At 44.2% G+C, this 23,839-nt stretch overlaps 1 protein-coding gene across 2 annotated transcripts in view; it reads left to right on the top strand.

Moving 5' to 3' along the window:
• Window positions 1–23,839, top strand: part of PAPPA (pappalysin 1) — a 181,167-nt gene that overhangs the window by 21,937 nt on the left and 135,391 nt on the right. For both annotated transcript variants that reach the window (XM_086763700.1, XM_086763699.1), the window contains exon 2: window positions 5,604–6,672. In XM_086763700.1, the coding sequence (XP_086619826.1) occupies window positions 5,604–6,672 (1,069 nt within the window). The remainder of the gene's footprint in view (window positions 1–5,603; window positions 6,673–23,839) is intronic.

Below are 23,839 nucleotides of genomic sequence, written 5' to 3'. Positions count from 1 at the left end.
TGTCTTTCATCTCAAAGTGAAAAGAACTCCGTCCTTCTGTCTCAGATCTGAATCTTATTGTGTAGCTCGTAAATGACAACGTCTAGTGTGAATTCAGCTAGCTGGATAGCAGCACCAAACATCCCCTTTTTTCTCGCTTAAGTAGTATGTTGCCACCTGAGCAAGTCTCAGGTGGTTTGCTTGAGCCACTCCTCATCTCAGGGGGTGACCTCCAGAGGTCTCTGAGCTGCACTGGAAATGGCATAGACAGAGACGTTGCCTTAAGTACTCTGGACTTTGAATTATTTAACTATTGTGGAAGGAAGTGGGGGCTGGGGGAAGCACGGCAAAGGAAAGGAGAGATTATTTCTCCCCTTTGTAAAACTATATTGGGTTCAACGTCATACCGTGAAATATCCAGTGCAGAACTCAAGAACTGCTCCAGTGGATCTTCACTGACTTATCCAATTGCACGGAACATGGGGATACTTAACCCAAATCTGTCGGTTTTAATTATTTTCCTCTGGACAGATAAAAGCTTTCTATAGGTTCCTGTAGAATATTTGCTCTTTCAAGCGTTCCTCTGTGCTTTGATACTAAACGATTAAAGCATGCTAAAGAAAAAAACAGCCCCAACCTTTAGCTCCCTGTTCTTGGGCCCCCGACTGCAGCTTTGATTGTTGACCTAAATTCCCCTTTCATAACTGAGTCCTGTCACCTCTGGTTGTAGTCTCCCAGCAAAACAGGCACGGCCAACTTTCAGAAGTGTAGGGCACTGGTTTCTGTTCTGCCTTGCCCGTCTGTGACGGGCTCCACGGCACACCTGATGTGTTCAAAGTCAATCTGACCTCCTTCCTCCCCTTCCCCAGCCTCTCCACTCCTGGAAAGGAAAGCATAACAAGTCTGTCTTTTTTTTTTCTTCTTTCTTTTCTGCATGAAGAATTGAATTCTTAGGTAATTCTATGGCTGGGCTGATTACCGGGAAGATGGCTGTTAGCAGGATGCAAGAAATGACACTGAAGTGAGTGAGGGAGGCCTGGAGTCTGTTATTGATAATATTAAAGTGGATTACAGCAGCTTGCACGGGCTACTTCTGCCTCTCTTCTTTCCAACCCTGCCCACTTAGGGCTCCAGCAGCCGCAGCCTCTAGCTGCGAGTTCCTGTTTCTCTGCGGCTGCTGCTGATAACCATCTGCTCCCATCTCGGCATTGCAAGCTCGGTTCCAGCAATGCCTCGCGTCCTTACCCAGGACTTTCTTCCAGAAGTTCGGCAGCTGATGCTACGCGCTGTGCTCGGGCTGCCATATCCTGGCCAGCGCGCAGGGCCCACGCGAGGAGGTGGCTCTGTTTGAGTCCCCAGCAAAGTCCTGAAAACAAACTGGGTTATGAATAACATGCTGGCCTTGGTTAGGGCCTCCTGGAAGAGGTCAGGTGGACAGTTGTGTACTGGAGCAGCTGTGGGTCAGTAGGCAGAGAACTGAGATTTCACTTGTACAAAAAGGGAGAGGCTGTATTTTTGGTTTTCCATGTTTGGCTTTGGGCCTTTGGAGTTGAATTTTCCAGCTTTCTCCACTCTTTTGATGCCTAGGAATTTACTTTTCCTGTAAGGGACAAACATCATGGGACTGGAAGGAGCCTGGTGGGCCATCAAAAGCTGTCTCTGGCCAGGCACACAGGAACGCGGCATCTCACTGTGTTCATGCGCTTCTCTGGAGTTGTCTGAAAAGTGACTCACGTCTTTGTGGGGAAGGAAGGTTACCAACGACTCTTACTGGAAAGCTGAACTAGCGCCTCTTCTTTTATTAAAAAAAAAAAAAAAAGATAAAATTCCATTTTAATCCCTTGGGTTTCAGGAACAGGAGCTTTATGGGGAAAAAACCGTTCAGACTGCGGAGTTAGAAGGGCTGTCAGTGCTCTTCTCAGCTGTAGCTCCATCCTTTTCTAACAACTCAGAGCAAGCAGAAGTGAGGAAAACTGCTGCTGTGTGAAACTAGTACAGATTTTTTAAAATCTAATTGCTGTGGGGAAAACAAACATCAGTTTTATTTCGCACCATTTCTTGGCTCAGAAACTTAAGGCATATTCGCCAAGTTGTGGTTTTGCAGTCATTGGCTTGAGTGTCATTTACCATGAGGCCTCTTTACACCACTCTTGGTTTGTGCAGGGATGTTAAGTAGCTAAAAATGTCTTTACCACATTATTGTAAGGAATTTTCTGTGCAAATGAGAGTCTAAACTTTGTATGTTTTTCATGGGAATGCTGGTTGTGGTCACAGCTGAATTTTGAAATTTGGAGTGTCAACCATTGTGAGGGGTGATTTTGTTCAAAACCAGCCTTGTTTGGGGTAAAAGAGGCCTCTTCTTGTTTAAAATGTTCTTAATTATGTCTGAGAAATAACTCCTGGCTATGGAACCTTTTACTAAATTGAAATAAATTGTGAAAACATCAAATTATTCAGTTTTCAGAACTTCTGGCAATTATTTCACATGTCCCTCTTCCAATGGCTTTGCCCTTATTAATTGTCATAGAAGAACTAATAAATTCTTTTATTATGACATCCAGAGTCCCAGCTGAGATTAGTTTCATTGTGCTGGGGACAAAATGGAAAAGTGACACTCCCTTAGCCGGAGGATTCTTAGTCTAAAGCCAAAAGTAAGTGAAGGATTGGGAAAGCAGGTAGAGCATACAAGCACAAGAAGGTCATGGAGAACTGGTACGGCTTTGCAAGTTATAGGGAGTGTGAGTTTCTGATCCCTTTTCTTACTCTTTTTCTTTTCTTTTAAGAATAAAACAAGTCTTGCTGCTGAAGGGATTGTGTTCGTTCTGTCTTTTCATCAAGAGTTGGATGTCTGTAATAGTAAAAGTTTGAGAAAAGAATACTGTACGTGGCATATGGATTCAGCAATGACCTTTGCCCTAAACTAGAAAATGTAAGGAACTGGAATAGTAGACTGTTTTAGTTCAGTAGCTTTCAGACTGGCGTGTTCAGTGGTGTCCCTATTGTCACTGTTTTTTTCTTTTTCTGCCCTCTTTTGGCTCCCTGTAAATCTTGAATTGATGGCAGCTGTTTGAGGCAGACTCAAGACACGTTGCATCACATCAGGGTTGAAATGCTCAAAGGCAAGGGAGGATTGCTACTATTCTGTAGTATTCCTCCAGCAGCTCCATCTGTTCAGCTGAGGTCAATCACTAGCATCATGCAGCGCTTCAGAAAGAGAGGAAGATGTTCTTTAACGCTGGCTAGGAAGCTGAATTTCCATTCCATAATAATTTATTAGTTCTTTGGGGGAATATTTCCAGTCTCAGTCAGTACAAAAAGCCAAAAAATTTGACCCTAAAAGACTGTGTGGTGGACTTCCCTGGAGCTGGAGAGCCCAGAAGCCTTTTCTACGATGTCCAGCCATCCACCCAACAGTGGGGATCTTGGATGCCTTCAGAAACAGGTGGAGCAGCTATTGCACGTGCAGCTGCCCTGCAGTCCATAGGCCTGGTGAATGCGGTCACTGGGCAGCAAAGGCGGCAGGAGATGGTGTGGAGCGTGGCTGGGATGGGTTGACCTTCTCTGCTTCCAGTCAGAACAGCCGAAGGGATCCCTGATGTTCCCCTGACCGTGTTGAAGACCCACAACTTCTCGGATTTGTTGGGACTAGCCCATTTCTGCATCACTATTTGTGCTCTCAACATGTTGGCATTTCTTGGAAGACAAAAACTCTCTTACAAAATGTCTGACCAGCTCGAATGGTCTTATTACAATCAGTTGAGATTTTTTACAACTTTTTTTTATGAGTTGTTTGGAAGAGGGCCTTGTCTTGCCAGCTGTCTTCTCATTCTTTGCAGTATTATCCACCCACTATCATTGGATGATACCTTCATTTGAGATTCATAAAAATGCAGATGTTTATGGGCTCTCATACATCTGAAAATGAATGCTTTGTAAAAGTATTTATTACATAAAGGAAAAATTAAAAAAAAAACAACAAACCACTTAAACACAGACTCCAGAAGGTCATTGGTAGCTTTGGCTTTCATAGACTTTCTAGGGTAAATACCCACCCCAGCAAATGTCAATTTTTTTTTTAGCATGTTTGTTTTTTCCTTCCCTGGTTCTCCTCCTCCCCTTTCTCGTGATCAGAAGTAGCGGTACTAACGAGAAGCTGGTCTCAAGAAGGTTTTGAACCGAGTGCGCCCTACAGATGAATAAACACATTACCTTCCGAACCCTGGGATCTCTCTTCCAAAGGAAACAGGAAAAGGGGGAGCTCAGAGTCCCTAGCAAAATACCAACGTGCAGAAAAAAGGACTGTTTAAGTTTTTTTTAACTTTCCCATCAGAAGACTTTTTTTTTTACAGAGGGAGGAGGAGGTGAGGGGAAGGGTGTGAGGAGAGGGGGGAAGGTGGGTGCTGGGAGAGGGGAGGAAAAATACAGTGAATGCTCCTGTAACCTTTGCTCTGTTGATACAAGACAAGACTGCGCTGTTAATGAGTGATTGTTAACAGATGGCTGTTGAGCAACTTAGTCAGGAGCAGAAGATGTTATTGGGTTGTAGTGCTGGGAGGGTTAGGGTGCAGGGGTGAGGTAAGGGGATATTTAGTCTTTTCATGAGGACTGAGCTGTCAGAGATTTATGATTTTTGTTAAGGCTTTTGGAAGCGGAGGCTTGGGGGAAGGATTGCTTTCTGTGTGCTGATAGTGGAAAGGCTACTTGGTGCTGAAGGCTCTAACAATTATTTTTTTGGTTGATGGGTGTCCCTGCAGCCCTGAGCCTTTAAGAACTGAAAGAGAGAAATGTGTGTCTTTGACTTACCAAATATTGTGTCCCGAGCTGAGGAGGAGTGGGGTTTTCCCACTGCTTAGAGCTGCCTGAAGACTTCGTCTATGGGAGACATCACGAGTGCATGTTCCCTGTGGAATACACAAATCGTTAGTAGGTGTATGTGCAAGGTGATAGGAATGTTTCTGAACACATACATCCATCCGTACGCTTGTATTGCCCTTTCCTGGTGTGGCATATACCTTGTTCAGCACATCCAATATACCGAAGTACGCAATTTCCTTACTGGTTTTTACTGGGTATGAATGTGAAGGTAGCCTGAACACATCCTGTTGGCTCTCTGTAGGATTTGGGTGCTTGGACCAATTGAGATCATTGCAGCTGCTCAGTGTGTCTCAAACTGTGCAGTGCATAGATTTTATACTTATTTCTCCTCTGGACCTTACTAGATGCAGGGTTCAGGGGTGTGAGATATGAGTGAGATCAACAAGGATTGCTTCTCAAGGCTGTTCTTATTTTCAACCCATGATGTATGGCTTGAGTGAAGGTAAGAACCAAATGCACAGTGCAACGTTTTGGTGGTTGGAGTTTGCAAAAGAGTTTTAGTCATTGGTCAGGAAAGGGGAATCCCATTTGTACCTGCTACTGGCAAACCTTGACCTTTAGTAGCAAGTCTTAACATGACCTCCTGCAACCATGCGCTAGATGATTTAATGTCTCGTACACTGAATTTCTGACATATGTAGGTGAGTGTGTGTATATACATATGGAGAGATATAATTATACAATTTAAAGACTCATTTCTTTATTCTGTCATTCTTATTTATTCATATTTCTCTTTTGGGGGCACATAGGACTATATGACAAATGTTCTTACACCTCCCGTGACCGAGGATGGGTCCTGGGGATTAACACCGTCAGTGACCAGGGGAATAGAGACCCCCGCTATTTCTTCTCTCTGAAGACGGACCGTGCTCGCAAAATAACCACCATTGCAGCACATCGCAGCTACCTCCCCAACCAGTGGGTGCACCTGGCTGCCACATATGATGGGCACCTGATGAAACTCTATGTGAACGGTGCCCAGGTGGCCACAAGTGGAGAGCAAGTGGGCAGCATCTTCAGTCTTCTGACCTTGAAGTGCAAGGTGCTCATGGTTGGAGGAAATGCCCTGAACCAGAACTATCGGGGTTACATAGAGCACTTCAGCCTCTGGAGGACAGCCCGGTCTCAGAAGGAGATCTTGTTGGACATGGGCCAGGCAATTCACAGACAAGACACTCCTCTACCTCAGCTAGTTCTTCAAGACAGTTTACTGAATGTGAAAAACACCTGGTCTCCCATGAAGGATGGCAGCAGTCCTCAGAGTAAGTTCAGCTATCATCATGGCTATTTGCTGGATACCAGCCTAGACCCTCCTCTCTGCGGACAGACAGTCTGCGACAACACAGATGTAATTGCCAGCTACAACAAGCTCCCTAGCTTCCGCCGCAACAAAATCGTTCGCTACCGTGTGGTAAATCTCTATGATGACAAGCACCAGAACCCCACTGTCAGCCGACAGCAGATTGAGTTCCAGCATCAGCATTTAAATGAGGCTTTCAGCCGCTACAACATCACCTGGGAGCTGGAGGTGCTGGAGGTGAAGAACTCCTCCCTTCGCCACCGACTCATCCTGGCCAACTGTGATATCAGCAAGATTGGGGACGATAACTGTGATCCTGAGTGCAACCACACCTTGACTGGGTATGATGGCGGAGACTGCCGACACGTACGCCACGCGCTCTTCAACAAGAAGAAGCAGAACGGTGTGTGCGACATGGATTGTAATTACGAGAGATACAACTTTGATGGTGGGGAATGCTGTAACCCAGAGATAACAGAAGTCACCAAGACATGCTTTGACCCCTATTCTCCTTACAGGTAGGCAATTTCTTAAACAAGCAAGCTTTTTATGAGCATATTAATGAATATTTGTCTAGGTATTGACCAGCCTGCTGGCTGTTGAACTCTTGTGTTGTTGACATTATGGGCCTTGGGGTTTTTAATTAATTTATTCTTTTCTTAGTATTTAGCTCACATTACAGTTACCCAAATGCAATCTCAGTAATGGTCTCAACAGTGTCTTAACATGGAATTGGTATGCTGCATCTAGGCCAAAGAAAGTGCTAAAGACTGAAGCAGCCAACTTTGGGAAACCCATTAGTTGTTGGTCATGAGCAGTATATTGTAGCACTGCACAGTTTATTTTAACCACAGACTCTTAGGAGCGGGGACTGGATATGTATTTGGAGGGGGAAGAGCCCCTCAGGCATGGAACAGGACATAAATAGTCTTAGGTAGGCTTTAATTCTGTAAGACTTCTTTGAAGGTAGGTAGGTTATTCTGCGTTCTTAAAGCCGTGAGTACAGCTTTCTGGAGCGCTGCTGTGGAGGGGCAGCTGAGCCCGTGGGTCGTGAGGAGGGAGGTGGGTACCAGGCTCCTGGCAGTCCTGTTGCACACACTGGGTGTGTGATTGAACTCTCCTGCGCCTCTTTTTCTATCTATGAAAATGAGAGAAATGCAGCTTCATTGCAAATGGCAGGGCAGCTTTCTGTGGGTGAAAATGAGTTTATAAAATCCTGGGATCCTCAGCAAAGGGGTTGTAGTTTGAAGAGGAGCATCCCTGAATAACTTCTATCAGTTGAGTACCACATACCTACAGTTACTCCAGCTCGCTGTGGGTCATCTTCAGATAAGAGTCAGTATGTTTAAGTAAAAAATTGTTCCCTGTGAATGAGTTGGAAATATAAACACCCTGAAGATGAAGGGTAAAGCTGAAATTCTGCTGCCAATATCCCATGTTACAGGGTTTTTTTTTTAGGGCAATTCATGGAGTCACGGGGGAAAGCCTTTAGGTGGTCAGAACAGCCTGTGTTGTCAACACTAAAATTCAGGTTAGGAAGGAAAGTATGAGCTGTTCTGGAGTCCCTTCCATTACAGCAACACAGGCTATATTTGTAACTTCCTTAGCAGAGAGGTTTTTAAACAACATTATCAGCTCTACTGGAGCTTTAAATACACATAATTAAGCTGCAAAGAAATGCTTCCTTTCCAGTTGTGTGGGGTTTTTTTGTTTGGTTTTTTTTTTTTTTTGAGGTTTTTTGTGTTTTGTTTTTTTTTTTTAACTCCAGTGAGGTTGTTTTTTTTAAAAAAAATCCTTATAGCTCAGCTTTACTTCAGTCAGTTACCAGTGAACAAAGCTCGAACGAGGAAACACTTTAAATACTAATGACTGAAAATATCAGAAGGAAAAATACCAGTCCCTGTTCAACTGGAGAGGACCACAGCTAAGCAAATATCATCAAAGGCATCATGCAAATGGGATTGTTTTAACACTGTAGTTCTGAGAACTCGAGGTGTTAGTTATAAGAGCTATGACAATTTTTAAACAAGTACGTTATTTTTAATCAGATAGTACCCTTTTGTCACTTGTTCTGTGACCAGCATAAAACCCATACAAACTGAAACAAGAAAAGCCTTGTAAATTTTAGTTGACAGATTTAAGACTGTGCCTTAAAGTTATTCTAACAGGGATGTTTCTATTTCAAATGAAGTCTTTCTGCTGCAGAGATTGTACTCGCACAAGCCCAAGCAAGGAATTTATTTCCAAAATCTGAAGTTATCCTTAGCACAGCATAGTTGCTTTTCATATGCAGTTCTGTGTTCCTTTTGGGGAGAGCCACCTTGCTGAACCTGTCTGGAGGATTTGAATTTCATGACATGGAGCTCACAGACCTTCTACACGTTCATTTTGGCTTGAGAAGCACCTCCTCTTGACTGGCATACTCAAGTCAATGAGGGAGGCCTGAAGGTCCTTTTCCACAGTGTAAAGCCTAAGAAAATCCCTAGATCCTCCAAAGATTTTTTTTTTACTATTATTATTTTTTTTTACAACAGTTAGATTACATTTTTTTGTCTGTGCACATACATTTCAGTGCAGCATTGATCATTGGCAGTGAAGCCAAGAAGGGCAGTAGAAGACATTCCATCTCTCTGGAGCTTTTATTTGGTGGCTGAGGTGCTCAGACTGAGCTCATACCTACCACTCAGTATGGCAGAACACAGCAATTAGGCCTGTGGACTTGATCAATGAGTTTTGTAAGGCTGTTTTGGGTATTTAGGCTAACAAATACAGGTTTAGGGCAGTGGCTTTGGCAGCAAAGCCTTCATTGACTAAAAGGGTGAAGATTCAAACCCTATGTTTGGCTTTGGTATTGCCCTCAGAATCATCCCCTCAGAGAGATTTCCGTGCCAATTAGTGACTCAGTCAAAATCTGTGAGTCAGTTGGCACCATCTGGGCCCATTTTGCATCAGCAGCCCCTCTTGTCATCACTTTCATTGGCAAAGAGTCCTCAGTCTGCTCCAGTGGAGGCCTTGCACCACATCAGTGAAGACGTCTCCGCAGCCACTGAGAGCTCACATCCAATTCCAGGTACTTCCTCTGCCAAAGTTCAGCCTAACAATAGCAGAAGAAAGGGAAAAGAGCCCCAGCCTGGTGAGGGAATCAAATAAAAGGGGGAAAAAAGATGAAATAGCACCAGTAAAAAGTTTCTTGAGCTTTATGCTGTACAGACTCTTCAAGGCCGTCCTTGGTACTGGGGGACCCTCAGATACTGTTGGGTTTTGTTCCATCCTTAGCATCAGCAGTTGTAGACAGCTGTTCGCCATGCAGAGTTTATTCCTGAAATATTTTTGTCCTTTGGAACCAACCAAAAAGTGCTAATGCTTAATTAATGCTGTTATAAACAAGAACTCTCTTCAGTGCCTCTTGATCCCCAAACGAAGATGAATCCGTTTCCAGTTGCTTTCCTTCTCGCTGTCTCAATCCCAGTCCATCAAGCCTCCATCCTGGGACGAAGCTGGTGTGAGTCTAGTTACAAAAAACCTCTGTGGATGCTTCTTGACTAAACACAACCACAAATGTGACATCACTGAAGCAATTTCAAGGCACCTCTGACCTGTGCTATAAGTTTCTTCTCATTCTTTTGGCACCTTGGACAAAGTGCTCAGGTTCTGTGATTGTGTCCTTCAGTCACTGCTGTGGTGCAGCTATGGTGACTTTTAGAGCTGATCCCAGCAGCAGAGCTGTTTGGGTTTTTTGTCCTTCACTGCCTGGCACGTCTCCACAACATATTTTCTTCCAAAGAGGAAACAGTCTGTGCCATAGTCAGGTAGCAGGGATGCTGGTGCATGGAGATTTAAGTACAGTGGCTTATCCGTACAGAAGTTTGTCAGAGGGACAGCGCTGATGGATGGGGACTCTGCTCTCAGAGCTGCTCAGCAGAAAAGCTGTAAACATTGTGGTACCAACTAGATCATCTCTCCTCTTTTTTAATAGCCTACGGGGAAAAAAAAAATCAAAAGACTGGTTATCATTAGCCACACCACAGGCTTTATCCAAGCTTTATCCAGGCTTTATCCAAGAATATCTGCCTCGCTTCTTTTTATTACTTTCTTGAGAGTGGGAAACATTTATTTAGTCCCAGCACAAGATTTGCAAATATCATTCAGCTTTTCTTTATTTCTGCAGTTCTGGGAAACCAGAACATGCTAAGATCATACAGCCTGGCCCAATATAAAAGGAAGGAACAAGGATAAACACGCTTGCCAGGAAGACACATTCCTTGTGTTGTTTGGGATATTGCTTATTGCGGCTTACAAAATAGGGAAAACTTTGAGCTCATGACACCTACCATGGCTCCTTTTCAAAACACTTGAAACAAACAGCAAGGGAGCATAGGAAATCATGCTCTGAAGTGCCATTTGATGTGGCAAATTGTTGCACCATGTGATGGTTAACCGAGCCATTCCTTTTATGTAATATTGGCCTTGCATATCAGGCTTCACCGCAGGATTGCATGGACAGATAAGACAGCATTTCCCTCGATGCCTCCTTAGGAAAATACTGATGAAATTCCTGAAACAGTAAAAGCTACTGGAGTCTCTTCAGTCTGTCTCAATTCATACAATCTGATGAACACTTGCTGGAAATCCCCTCAGGATAACTGAGCCTGGGGACAGGCTTTCTCAACGTCCACGCGTGCCCTGAAGGCTCCCGAATCCCTTCTGCTCTGCCTACACAAGGGGCAGAGATGAGCTGTACAAGCTCCAGAATCTATTTGCAGCACCTGCCTGCAGACCAAACCAAAGAGCTGGAGTCCAGCATCCTGCTGATCCCACCCTTTCCTGTGGCCTTTTCCACACTTGTATTGTGCAGTTCAGCAAAGCTTAGCGTTGGCTCACGTCAGCTTGCTCGAGATTAAGGGCATGGGCACATTCCAGTGCTACGTAAATCAGACTCTGAATACAGGTTTGAACAATTTGTAGAAATTTTGAGCAGCACTGGGTACGGCAGAGCCTTGTGTGAAGAGCACACCGTGCTGTGGCATGTGGATGGCAGCAGGGGGTGGCTGGCTAATCTACAGCCTGGGTCAACCGCGTACAGACAGCTGAGCGGCGGCTGCACTTCAGGGCTCCTCCATGAAGCTTCTGATCAGATCAGTCTCTTATCTCTTTTTCCTTCTCTTCCACTTCTTTTCATGAGGCTTCTTTGCAAAATATGGTCAACTTACTCTGGAGGACGGAGGCATACTTAATGCCCTTTTCTAGCAGCTAGGAGAGTTGTAAGAAATACTCCTTGATTCCAAATAAAGGATTGCTTTCTACCTAATCCTAAACACTAAAAAGAACAGAAGAAATTCATCAAAGCTCTTCAAATCAAGAAGCTTGAGAACTTAATCCAGTGTCTCGTAGAGACCATTGTGCAGCTCTTGACATCAAGGGTTCCTGCATTCACACAGGTATCAGACAGACATATAGCAAATGCTTGACTTTTTGTGCAGGGATTCAGCGTTAAATGTCCAGTTCTTTAATTACCACCCCGAGGGCTCTTTAGAAGGTGGAGAGGTAATGCTCTCGAGGACAGAGTTGCTCTGTCTTGGTAGTTGTCACCCAAAAGCCAAGTCCCAACAGGAAATCCTCGGTTCTCTCTGTTTATTCTGTCCTCTATCCCAGATGGCAGGGATGTTAATCAGCTGGGAGGAGTTGCATCTGTTCCCATGCTAGCGACTGACATTTATAAGTCTAGTATTGAATTCTGATATAGACAGGACTTCAGTGCTAAAGAAACTATTTCTACGTATATGACTGCACATCCTGGGAAGAGTTTGCTCAATTTAGCTTGACCCACAGTCATCTTTTCCAAGGGCTTTTTTCAAGAAGCATTTTTTCCCCAAGACTCATAAGACTGATGGTTTCTTTCATGGACGTTATCCATTATGTGAAAAGATCACTGTCTGGTCAAACTGCAGGATGCTTGGAATGAAGACAGCTTATAAAATCTATGGAGTGAACTATCAGAGATCATTAGGAATCCTTGGGGGAGACAATAGATTAAAGTATTATTCTACTCTCCAGTGCTAACACAGACCCAGTTGGCTCTGGCACCTCGCATGGAAGCTTTGCGAGTGCAGAGTCCGCGGGTTTGGCAAGGACTGAATTTGCCCCTCTCTGCTCCGCAGCATTGCATCCTCCACGACCCGCTGCTCTGCAGACCCTCTCCAGCAGCCCCTTACCAGCCTCTGTCTAAGCAAACGAGGTGGAGCTCATCTTCTCCCATGTTCTGGAAAGCAGCAGTGTGTTTAAGCTGTTTTATTCTCTTTGCAGATCAATTCAACTTATGCTGTCTCACACACAGCCCCCCGGTTTGACCACGTCCAACAGGCCTCTTGCAAGTGCTGTGCGGCTTTGCAATCACCCTGATTTTCTCCCGTATCCATTTGTGTACAGCCTCTCTCGGTAGTGGGTGTGAGCTGCCCTTTGCATTTTTAATTAGCGGCAGCTGAAGCCATCTGTAAATTCAGGAGGTTGCACCTTTCACACAGAGAAAAATGCAAAGCACAGGCTGTTTCTGTGGCGAACTTAACCAGGTGCAATACTTACATTTGCAATTCCCATTTTATCTTTCAAACATCTTTTCTGATAAGAATTTAAGTGCCAGTCCAACCCCCCTGCAAAGAGCAGGGACATCTCCAACCAGGTCAGGTTGCTCAGAGCCCCGGCCAACCTGGCCTGGAATGTTTCCAGGGATGGGGCATCCACCGCCTCTCTGGGCAACCTGGGCCAGTGTTGCATCACCCTCCTTGTAAAAAATTTTTTCCCTTATGTCCAGTCTGAATCTACCTTCCTCTATTTTAAAATCATTACCCCATGTCCTATCACAACAGGCCCTGCTGAAGAGTTTCTCCCGTCTTTCTTGTAACCCCTTTAGGTACTGGGAGGCCGCTCTCAGGTCTCCCCGGAGCCTCCTCTTCTCCAGGCTGAACAGCCCCAGCTCTCCCAGCCTGGCCTCACAGCAGAGCTGCTCCAGCCCTCTCATCATCTGCGTGGCGTCCTCTGGACCCTCTCCAACTGGTCCATGTCCTTCTGATGCTGGGGGCTCCAGAGCTGGACGCAGTGCTGCAGGTGGGGTCTCACCAGAGCGGAGCAGAGGGGCAGAATCCCCTCCCTCGACCTGCTGCCCACACTCCTTTTGGTGCAGCCCAGGATGTCGTTGGCCTTCTGGGCTGCAAGCTCATGCTGAGCTTTACAGTGTCCATGGGCACAATGCATTCGACTTTGCCTCTCATGTGGATTACTGGACTTGGGCAAGCAGTAGTTCAGTTGAGGTGGTTTGTTTTTTTTTTTTTCCTAATGGTCCCTTCACTATTGCTGCCAGTGGAAACATACAGAAATCTTTCAGAAGAGATGATGCTGACTCGTGCTGTGTCCTGGGGGGGTTTGCTCTGTGCAGCCGTGCTTCAAACCCTCGACATTACTGGTGCCTTCACATAGTGGGTTCGCAGGGTTCAGGAGAAAGGAGTGAGAAGGAGAAGGTGAATTTTCTTTATATAGTCTCAGCTGAAAAGGTCAATGTGAGCAGAGGCACCAATCCTGGCTTCACCCAGTATCTGTGAACTTAATGCCAGGGGAGAAAGCCAACCCCAAAGTGTGATTACTTGGAAAATGGAAGTTTTTCTAAGTAGTTTTTATTTTGGGGTAGAAAAATACCTTTATGCCCCAGAGGACTTGCCTGCAGCCTCAGTAGATGTGGTGGAAAGACTGAGACACAAGCTCTGAACAGAAGAATTGGATAATAGTGTGCCAGTGCTGATTTTCAGAGCAATTATGTTCTTGGTGTAGTTGGGAGAGCTGAGACTTACACGTAAGCCAGGTTTCAGCAGCAGGGGGGATGTCTTTTCTTAAGCTGATGAATACTGTTAGGAAAAAAGAATAATATAAATAAGGGTTTATGAGCTTGAAAACTTGCCTTTTTTCCCCTAAATTAATCAATTGATCCAGTTTAAAAAAAAAAAAAAAAAAAAGGTTTCTCCCAAGAAATCATTGCTTCTGATTTCTTTGTAGTGGGTTTTTTACAATTTTTTTTTAACTTGTTGGCTTGCTGGGGGATTTCAGAGGTATGAGGAGTGTATCTCAGGGGATTTAGGTAGGTATGTGTGTTTAAATTTGATAGCTGGCACAGAGATAGGAGAGGATTAACTAAATGGAGAGGTGATGGAAAGAGGAAGGTCTTGGAAAAGGTTGAAGGAGAAAGGATGCAGAGGTAGATCTGTAGACAGCAGCACAAAGCACAGTCTATGTCCATTGGCCCTGGTTTGAACTTCTTTGGCACCAGTTCCGGATGATTTAAGTCCTTGTCTGCCTCCTCCCTATCCTGCCTTCCTTCTTTCTCCAAGGCAGATCATCCCTTCGGTACAGGCTCTCTCCTCGGCCCAGTGTAGGGCCAGGGGAAACCCAAGGAGTGGATGTCTCTGTTTATCTTCTCTTAACTGCAGCGAGGAGAATGAATTGTCCCTCAGACACTTCAGGATCAGGACAGTGTGGAGCTGTCCCATCACTTTTGCACCTGTCCAATGCTAAGATGTGCTTGTGCAGAGTGGCTGGTGAGGCCAATTTCAAGTACATGTGATGTCTTCTCCATTAGCTGTACAAGACACTCATTGAAATAATCATAGAGTCCTAAAACTTTCTCTGTGTGCATATTTGAGAAGGATGAAGAGTGTGGGTGATCAGAGGGGCTACCGAGAGTTGCTGGTAATAATTTCCTTCGAGCTATCAGGAAACGCAATGATGCAGAGCCACAAAACAGATCTTTTAGGATTGCTGAGATACGCTGGAACCATTTCAATATTGGTAACGTGTTCATAAAAGCTGTGTTGTAAAAAAGTGTGATGCTGATAGCTAGATTCATTTCTCATCCGTTAGAGCTAGATTCATTGAGACATGAGACGGATATATCCCCACCCCACAACATGACAGAGTGTTTAGACCAAGAATTCAAACCATTACTGTCAAAAACAGGTCTGGCTTTTCTTGATTGCAACCCCGGCTGAAGCGGAGTTACGGGACCCACGTACAGTGGAGGAAGATAAGGAGCACATGCTCTGCTGGGGTCAATGAAATCCCACCCTTCAGTTTTGTTTTGAATAGATTTGCAATTTTGGAGTTTCTCAAGGTAACTCAGCTGAAACTACCTAGTTTGCACATAATTTCAGCACTTCATATTAACATAAATTTGCAAGAAAGAGTTTTCAGGTTCATTAATAATGGATGGGCGGCTACGCTGTCGGAGTGCTTGTTCTCAGCTTCCAAAAACATCAGGGTGAGCTGCGCAGAGGAAACTTCTTGGAGTACTTCAATGCTTGGGGTATGAAACTCTAATAAACCTCCAAAAAGCCAGGAAATTTGGAGTGAAGGCTGAAACTCCATACCTAGTGCACCCTACTGGGTCTTTGTATTTCAGAACACGTTATGTTTGTTCACTGAAATATCTCCAGAATGGAGCTCTTTAGGGTGGAGTTTCACCTTTAACTCTAAATTTCCTGGCATGTGTGAGTTTGAAGTACACACTTAACTTTTCCCTAGTGTTGTTTTTCATTTTTAATTTCCTTTCTCTTTTAAAGGAGGGACCCTGCTAGAGGGACCCCTGCTAGAAAAGGGACCCCACTGTAACCAAGATTAGAGTTTTTGGCCTGATTTGATCCTCCTGAAATTCTTCAGGAGAACTAGGTTCAGCAAATTTTTTCGACCGTTGTTTTAAAGACTCTTGTGGCCAATCCACTCCAGTGAAAAAGATTGATAAAATCTGCACCCTGCAGACTAATTATTTTAGAAGGTACCTAGATGTTTGAGTGGTATATAACAAACTTTGGAAACGTAGAACATCTCATGTGAATTCCAGTTAAAGATCTGGTCATGGCCATTGATATGTGTAAGCTGTTCGTTGTGAAATGTAGAAGCAGCCCGTGTTTGCTGATGACACTTGTTGGGTTACAGCAGTGATGGTAAAACAGTGGAAACAGCAGTGGTTTGGAATGACAGCGGTGGCAATTACCTGCAATGCTTTTAAAAATAATTTTGGCCCTAGACGTTGAAAAGATGTGTCATCGCTGATTTGTGTGAGGGCAGCTTCAGCAGGGTTGAATTACAGGGCTTTGGAGAATAAAATTCTTTCTGCTGCCTCAGAATGCATCTTTTTAGCTATACTGCCAGTAGATAATATGGAATAAATTTCCTTCTCATGCTATAACCTTGTCGTGTCGGTAAATTGAGGACTTCAGTGAGAAGCTGTGGTAGTTGGTTTCCCCAGCACAAGGCTCTGTTGGTTTTTCAAATCATTCCCATCAGCTCTGCAAGGAGAATTTATCTTAGCGAAACGTCCCTAGGGAAATTTGAAAAATGCTGAAGTTATGTGGCATGGGTTTTGTAAGTGCCTGCAGCTTCGGACCAGGTGTGCTGTAAGCGCAGAGAGCCCGGGCCTGGTTTCCAGAGGACGTGAGGCCCCCGTACGGCTTCCCTACCAACCCTCACCATGGCTGTGGCATTGTACAGGCTTTGCATGGAAATCTCTGAAATTCAGCAGTTCTTAAGGATTTTCAAGAACTTTAGGTCATGCAGATGAAAATTCAAAGTCAAATCTGGGGAGGGTTCCTGCTTCCTGCAGGCAAGTATTTTGTCACCGACCAGTCCCTCTATGATGGGATTGGTACCCATTCGTGCTGAGAGGGTGGTGAACTCCCTGTACCCTCTGCTAGGCTGGGTATTTCTCAATCTGACACATAAAAGCGCTTTGGCACTTCACCGGGGGACAATATTCCTCTCCTTTCACGCTTTCCAGTATGGCCCCGTCAACATCCTTGCGTTGTATTTCCAACCCTGACTTTGTAACACGGATCACAGCTGCTTGGTTTGAATTTCCCCTGAGTTACCCAGGATACTGCTGAAAGCACAGGAAGAGCAGAAATGCTTTAATCAGTTAAATCAATCGGGGAGGGGAAAAAAGAGTAGACTAGACCTTAAAATCGCGACCTTTGATACTTGCTGTGATGTATCTTTGTTCTATTGCTTTAAGTGCGGGACTTTATTGGGACTTGGCAGAAGGGTGGAGCGAGGAGGACACGGGAGGGGGGTTTGAGTTAAAAAAGGAAAAAGAAAATGTCAGTGAGAAAATGGAAATACCCTGATGTTTCTCCAGCCCAGCGCTGGAGTAGGCCTCTCTCTCCCTCTGGTGCAGGGAGGGGGCTCCTTTTCCCTTAGCTTGACTCTGGCCTTATTTAATCGGTTTGCTCTGACACGGAGCCAAGAAAGGGCTTTGCCGTGTGATGCCGGGTCCTGTGCGGGTTCAGGCATCCACAGCTGTTCCCTCGCAAGGGTTGGCTTTTGACTACTGCGTTATTTTTTTATAGCCACAGAGGGCAACTATTAATAGATGAGATTTACCAAAACACAGAGCTACGCAGCGTGGTGTGGAGGGGAAGAGGGAAACCTGTGTGATTGATGCCAGGAAAATTCCATGTCGAAATTATACTGCAAGGCACAGTAAAAATGAATATGCCAAGAAGGGGATTTAATCTGTCACTTGGGCCGTGCCAGCAGTTCTCCTCCATTAAGGATCTGCCCTGTCGCATGAAGTATGCTGCTGAATTATTTCTTCAGCATTAAACAGCACAAATTATACCAAGGATAAAGATAAGACACACAGACAGAAAATACCAGCTTTTCTGGGATGCGATTAGACTCCGAAAGAAATACCGAAAGGAAGCGGAGGCATTCCTGACCCCGAAGACATTTCGGTTTGATCAGACGTGGGATTAGGGGTGAAATGTGAAGAATTCCACATTGTGTGGTAGGAGCGAGCTGATCAGGAGTTTGCCTCTGTGTTTATTGATTCATTTCTAATTTCCGTGATAGGATGTAATGAGACTGCCCTGTCAGACTCGCAAATTATATTCGTGTATGGAAGACGACAGGTTAAGGAGCGTTGAGCAGAAAGGAATGAGGCTGTCAATTTAAGCTGCTTTTGCAGTCAGAGCTCAGACATTGATTAAATAACATAAAATCCAGATGATATCAATTAATAGACCCACCACTGTAATCATCTACACATTTTTGTGCACCTTCCAAAGGCACAAAGGGGAATTCGGTTCCCAAGACAGGACCCACCGACTGTCAGTAGTGTGTGGGTATCAAAATCCCCTCTGCGCTTTGAAAAGCTTTGCCTTAAGTTGTTTTGTGTTTGCTCCATTTATTTATTGGTTTTGTTTAATTAAAAATGAGACAGAGATATTATCTGGTGAAGAATTCTAAGTAAATAAAGAAATATGATACGCTCATTTAGAGAAGGTGGGTCACGTCAAAAAGGTCAGAGCTTAGTTTGCTTCACATGAGCATCGGAGAGCATGGAAATGTTTCCAAACTGTCTGAATTGCTTAGGTCTGCAAAACTGCTGGAGAACAATTACAAAACAGCATTTTTCTGTGATCTCCTGATTTCCATGAGCTTGATGATGCTCTGTTCCTGTCTTCAGTGAGCACAAATGGAGACAAAGATAGGCGTACCTGAGAAATACTGAGAATTGCATAAACTTGTATTATTCAAAATACCTGAGTGTGTTCGGGCTTGGCATTTCTGATTAAGAGTTTTATTTTGCCTTCACGTTTGGCTTGCTTTCTGTTAAGGCCTAATTCTGTGCGTTGCTGATTCCTCCCAAAAAGTGCAGTCTCAATTGTGTTGCACTAAGTGCTGAGGATAAGCGTTGGCTATTTGTAGATGTTGCTCAGTCAGTTCCTTAGGGGAGCAGTCGTGCCATCTGCTCACAGCAGGTACAGACACACAGCATAGGCATCATTTAGAGGATGAAATCTTAAAGTCTGTATAATTACCGGAGAATAGGTAGGGTTTTTTTCCACCAGGATTCAGAGCACCTAGGTTAGAGGCTGAAAATAGGTCTGTAACTGCCGTGCACGGTTCACATCAGGCTTCCCCATCACACTGCATTCCTCAACAGTCATTCAGTCTTTTCTATTTTTACATATATAATGTGGTTCCAAATGTATGTTATGCTTTCTGTCTGGACTAAGTTACATATCCCAAGCTCTTTGAAGTCCGTAGAAAGATTGAACTCCCAAAGATTTTGGTCTTTGGCTTGGATCTCCACATCCAGGGCTCGAGTGAGGTCAAGAGCCTTCGTGAGACAAAGGGTTATAGCAGAGAGGAAAGCCCCTACAGAACAGCACTGCACTGGAGTGAGCAGAAGAAATGTTTTGGGTAAGGATTGATGGCAACAGTTCACAGCATTACGAAAATTACTTCCCTTTTGCTTCCAGCCTTTTTACCACGGCTGTGTCAGTGCCAAAAACCAGAACTCGCTCGCTAATTCTTCCAGAATTGATCAGTCATGATAAACTTCCAAACACAGAGTAAAACGCTTCCATGAGACACATCAGAGTGTTTTTCCCAGTTTGCCTGAAGAAATCTTTGGTGTTTGATTCCCCCCTGCACCCAGTCGGATTCAGAAAAGGGCTAGGAGTTCCCGACTTCCTCCTCATACGCTCAGAGTTCCTCTAATAGTTTTACTTATGGGGACAGATTTTTTTTTTTCATATGATTTTGCTTCAAAATGTCTTATTTTGTCTTAAAAATGCAGGCTCAAACCTTCAACTGTCCTCATCTTGATGAAACACAAAGTTCTTCATTCTAGGTCAAACCATCGGAGGAGACAATCCAAAAGGTGGTTCCAGGGCACCTTCTCTTCCCCCACAACTGAGTGAGGCAGGATGTCAGGTTTTGCAAAATTCTTGAGATGCACGTGAGCTGGCAGCAGAGGAGTTGTGGCAGTGAGGGAATTCGTAACAGCTCCCCTCTGTCTTTGGCAGGGAGCTGCAAGACATTTCACGCTAACGTATGTTTTTATAAATGCAGGTTTGTGTGATTCGGGGTCTATGTGTGGGGAAAGAGTGGACAAAAATGACAACCTGCAACTTTTGCTGGGTCCTTTGCAAAGTTAGTTTTGTAGTCATCAGGATCTGGAGTCCTGTAGTAGTCAGTGACAGGTTATCGATAAATTACTGCAGCAAACCGCAGGGAAAGTTGGTGTGTGGCTGAGATGGGCAAATAGAGTGACAGAGGGTGCAAGCGTTATGGGGAAGCCAGACTGCGTGGCCTGTCTATAGCAGTCGTACTCGTGGCAAAAATTGGTCAAGAAATTTGCCATGAAGGTACATTAGAGTTTTTCTCCTCTTGTGTTAGTGTTTGAGCATGGAGAACAGACCCGTGCGTTCTCGTGGCCCTTTGCTAGAGGTCTGTGTTTGATTCGAGTGGATCCACGGGCTTGTGGTGCCAGAAAAGGCAATTTCTGCGCTCGCATCTGAAGGCCAAATATATGGGTATGATTTCCTATAGTTTACTGTTACACGCTGGATCAGCATTGTACGTTTCATAAGCTGCCAGTCCAATTTTGTAGGGTCTTGGGAAATGTGTCCTCCAGCGAATGCTTACAATCAGCTTTATGTTCTAGACTGATAGTGCCTGTTTTCTGGTACGCATGTTAGCAGATCCATATGTGAGGCAACACAAACATCCTTCCATCCAACTAATAATCTGGGCAATTGATGTGTCTGCTGCTCGCTGTTTATTTAAGGGGTAGAGGACCTTTTCTGATTGATGTATCCTTCAGTTCAAGCAACGTCCGCTCTCAGAAGCACACATGTACGATGGCATTTGCTATACCTTCTATCTACGCAGAAGTTGTAGGTCCCGCATATGTTCAAAAACCAGAGAGACAGAAAGTTCCTGAGTGCTTGGAAGATACACATTTACATCTTTCCTCCTGCTGCTTTTCTCTGGCTCAGCAGAGAGGAATGAGGGTCAGGATGTTGATGTCGGGGAGTTAATTATGTTAGCAGCGTCTGTTACAGCCACTGCTGCCTGGTTTCGTCTCCCAACCATGGTTGCTTGACAAAGCCATAATCTACTAAGTCCTCTCTTGTGCTCTTTCTTTGCCTTTCTTTGTCTTCCTAGTGAACAGAAATAGAAATTAAAAAAAAAAAAAACCAACCTAAAAACATTTTTGGATTTAGAAAATACATGGTCCACAATATTTTCTTTCTACAACTCTGAGCTATTTTCATTGCAGGTGTGTTGGTGTTTCTGCCAGATCACCTGGCAATTTACTGTGGATTCTGGGAACTTCAAAGCTGAATGTTCTTATGAGAAATTTCAGCGACTGACATTTTCTGTTTCCTTGTAATCTCTTCACTGCTGGGAAAGAACAAGAGTAACCAGCTTTCATAGATCTCATAATGTTTAGTGGTTCTTTGAATTTGACTATTCAATTTTCTTTTTTTTTCTTAAAAAACATGTTCAAGATTTCACTGTTGAAGACAAAGACTTACTGGTACAAGCCATCAATACCTCCTGAGAGAAAAAAAAAAAAAAAAAAGAAACCAAACAGAAAATGAAAAAAAGCTACATATTAGACCTTTGTTGTAACAAAGAGAAAAAAAATAATGATATGAACATGGAAAAAGTGAGGCTTGCAGTGCCAGGGCACAAGCTTTTCTTGGTTCTTTGATTTGAAGTCTCCATCACGAGGCTATGTTCCTTGTGATCTCCCTTTGGTGTTTCCTACCCTTTCCTGCATAAGATGAAATAAGAGGAAATTTCAACCACTCTCATTTGAATCAGGTTTTCATTTCTTTCTCAGAAAAGAGGAAAATTAGGATTATCCTAACCATAAGCCATTGATGATCTGCCCAGTGCAGCAGGACCAGCTTTATGTGCAACCCTGCCAGGAGGTTAAGGAATGAGATTTGGAAGTCCATGAGTTGTAAAAACAAAAACAGAAGAGAAGCGGCATCTCCAAAGCAAAAGTGATGTTTTGCAAGATGCATATTTGGAATGATTATTTTGGCCCATCAACTCCAGAAAGTATCTGTAATAAACATGCTAGCTCCTTTGTGGTTGTATATGATTTTTTTTTTTTTTTTGCTTATATCGGCCTGATTCCAAGTCGCCCTTCATTCCAATAGCAATGTATATCTCATTTTGTGACACAGAGTTTATGTACAGGGAGGATTAGTGTCAAAAAGTAAGATGAAAGGAGCAAAGAATTTGATCTTGTTCTTTTTTTCATCTTGCATTTTTTACTGTGTGGTAATTAGGGAAGATGCTAAAGGACCAGCCCCTTAAACTCCCAGCTGTGCACCCCGGCAGGGACGATGCCACGCGTCACCCTTCTGCAGCAGCTGCAACTAATTGCAGTCTAACTGTGAGCACCACAGGGCCATTGTGCTACCTACCTGGCCTGTGTTCAGCTTCCTAAAAATCCCAAATATTCCCATAGCAGGTGACCCACCGGAGCCCACCCAGGTAGGGTCCTGACCCATCCTACCTTCCTGCCATCGCCTACTGCAAGGGCAGATGGTGTGGGTAGTTGGAGCCATGCAGTAGGGTAATCCCATGTTTTCCATGGACTCTAAAGAGGAGACACAAAGTGTTTCCTGGTGTCTAGAAGTGCCGAAAACCTGGGTCACTCCAACCGTGACGTCACGCTAGCATGGCACTTGTTTGGGCAGACTGCTGCGAATGTGATCTCAAGCCTTGACCCCACAGCCACTGGGATGGAGATGAGAAAGACAAGGCTGGAGATGAATATTAGTAGTGGAGATTGTTAGACAACTTAAATATAGAGAGTTGCTCTGAGCTACTCCTATAATTAAAGAAAATTCTGTGTCAAAGCCTCAAGTTTCCTCTTGATCTCTAACTTCCAGTCTGGTTAACAGAGGCTCTACCTAACTCTTGACCTGATTCAAGGGAGCCATGACAGACTGCGTTCCTGCTCTCTGGTGCTTTTCATAACAAAATCAGGTTTGTTCTGGTGACTGAAACCAAAACGTCCTTTATTTGAACTGTTGTGTGGTGCGCTATGCATGTATCTGTTGGTTGTTCTTGGAAGCTCCGGGTTGAGAGGTGGTATGTAAATGCCAAATACATTAGGACGGTGGCTGCTTGCTCATTGAAAGCAGAGCCCTGGTTCCATGAGAAAATCTGTTTGTGAAGTAGATGTGCTGTGTTGTCTTCAGAAGTGGTGAAGCCAAGGGATTCAGGAAGGACCAGTGTATTGTAGGGAGCTTTGACTTTCTATCTGCTGAGCGCCGGACCTTTAGGACTTCTTTGGAGATTGTAAAGTATAAGTAAACTGTTGTAGAATATGAGTGAAGCCTTGTAAAATATGATTAGTGGCCACCAGCAGAAATCTTAAAGGATCAGCAACACAAGCCACCACTTATTTAAAAGAAAGATGATCCACATTATCACAGAACGTCGGCTCAAGAGATCGAGTTTCTAATCCTCACTGTCACACTGAATGATTTTGTTGCTTTGAACAAACAATTGCATTTCTCTACCTCAGTTTTCCCGTTCAGAAGACAAGGAAGATTATTCTGTATGCCTATTTCATGGCTCCTTCAGTCACGGTAAAATTTCGTGAGGGGAGGCCCAGCGCAAGGGTTCTTGTCCCGCTTTAGTATCGCTTAAGTCCTTGGACGGGGTGCAGAGGGCTTGTGTCAGGGCTTTGACCAGAGCGGAATTTCTCTCTTCGTGTTTAGGAAGCATTTTGAGGCCCAGAGGGGAAGCACTGTGGAAGTGCCAAGCAGTGTAACTGATGGTTAAAATAGCCTAAAATATATATATGCACCTTCCTACGCGGAT

Source organism: Chlamydotis macqueenii, chromosome 20, assembly GCF_036417535.1.
Source record: "Chlamydotis macqueenii isolate bChlMac1 chromosome 20, bChlMac1.mat, whole genome shotgun sequence".
Taxonomy (NCBI): domain Eukaryota; kingdom Metazoa; phylum Chordata; class Aves; order Otidiformes; family Otididae; genus Chlamydotis; species Chlamydotis macqueenii.
This window is presented reverse-complemented; position numbering and strand designations above follow the sequence as displayed.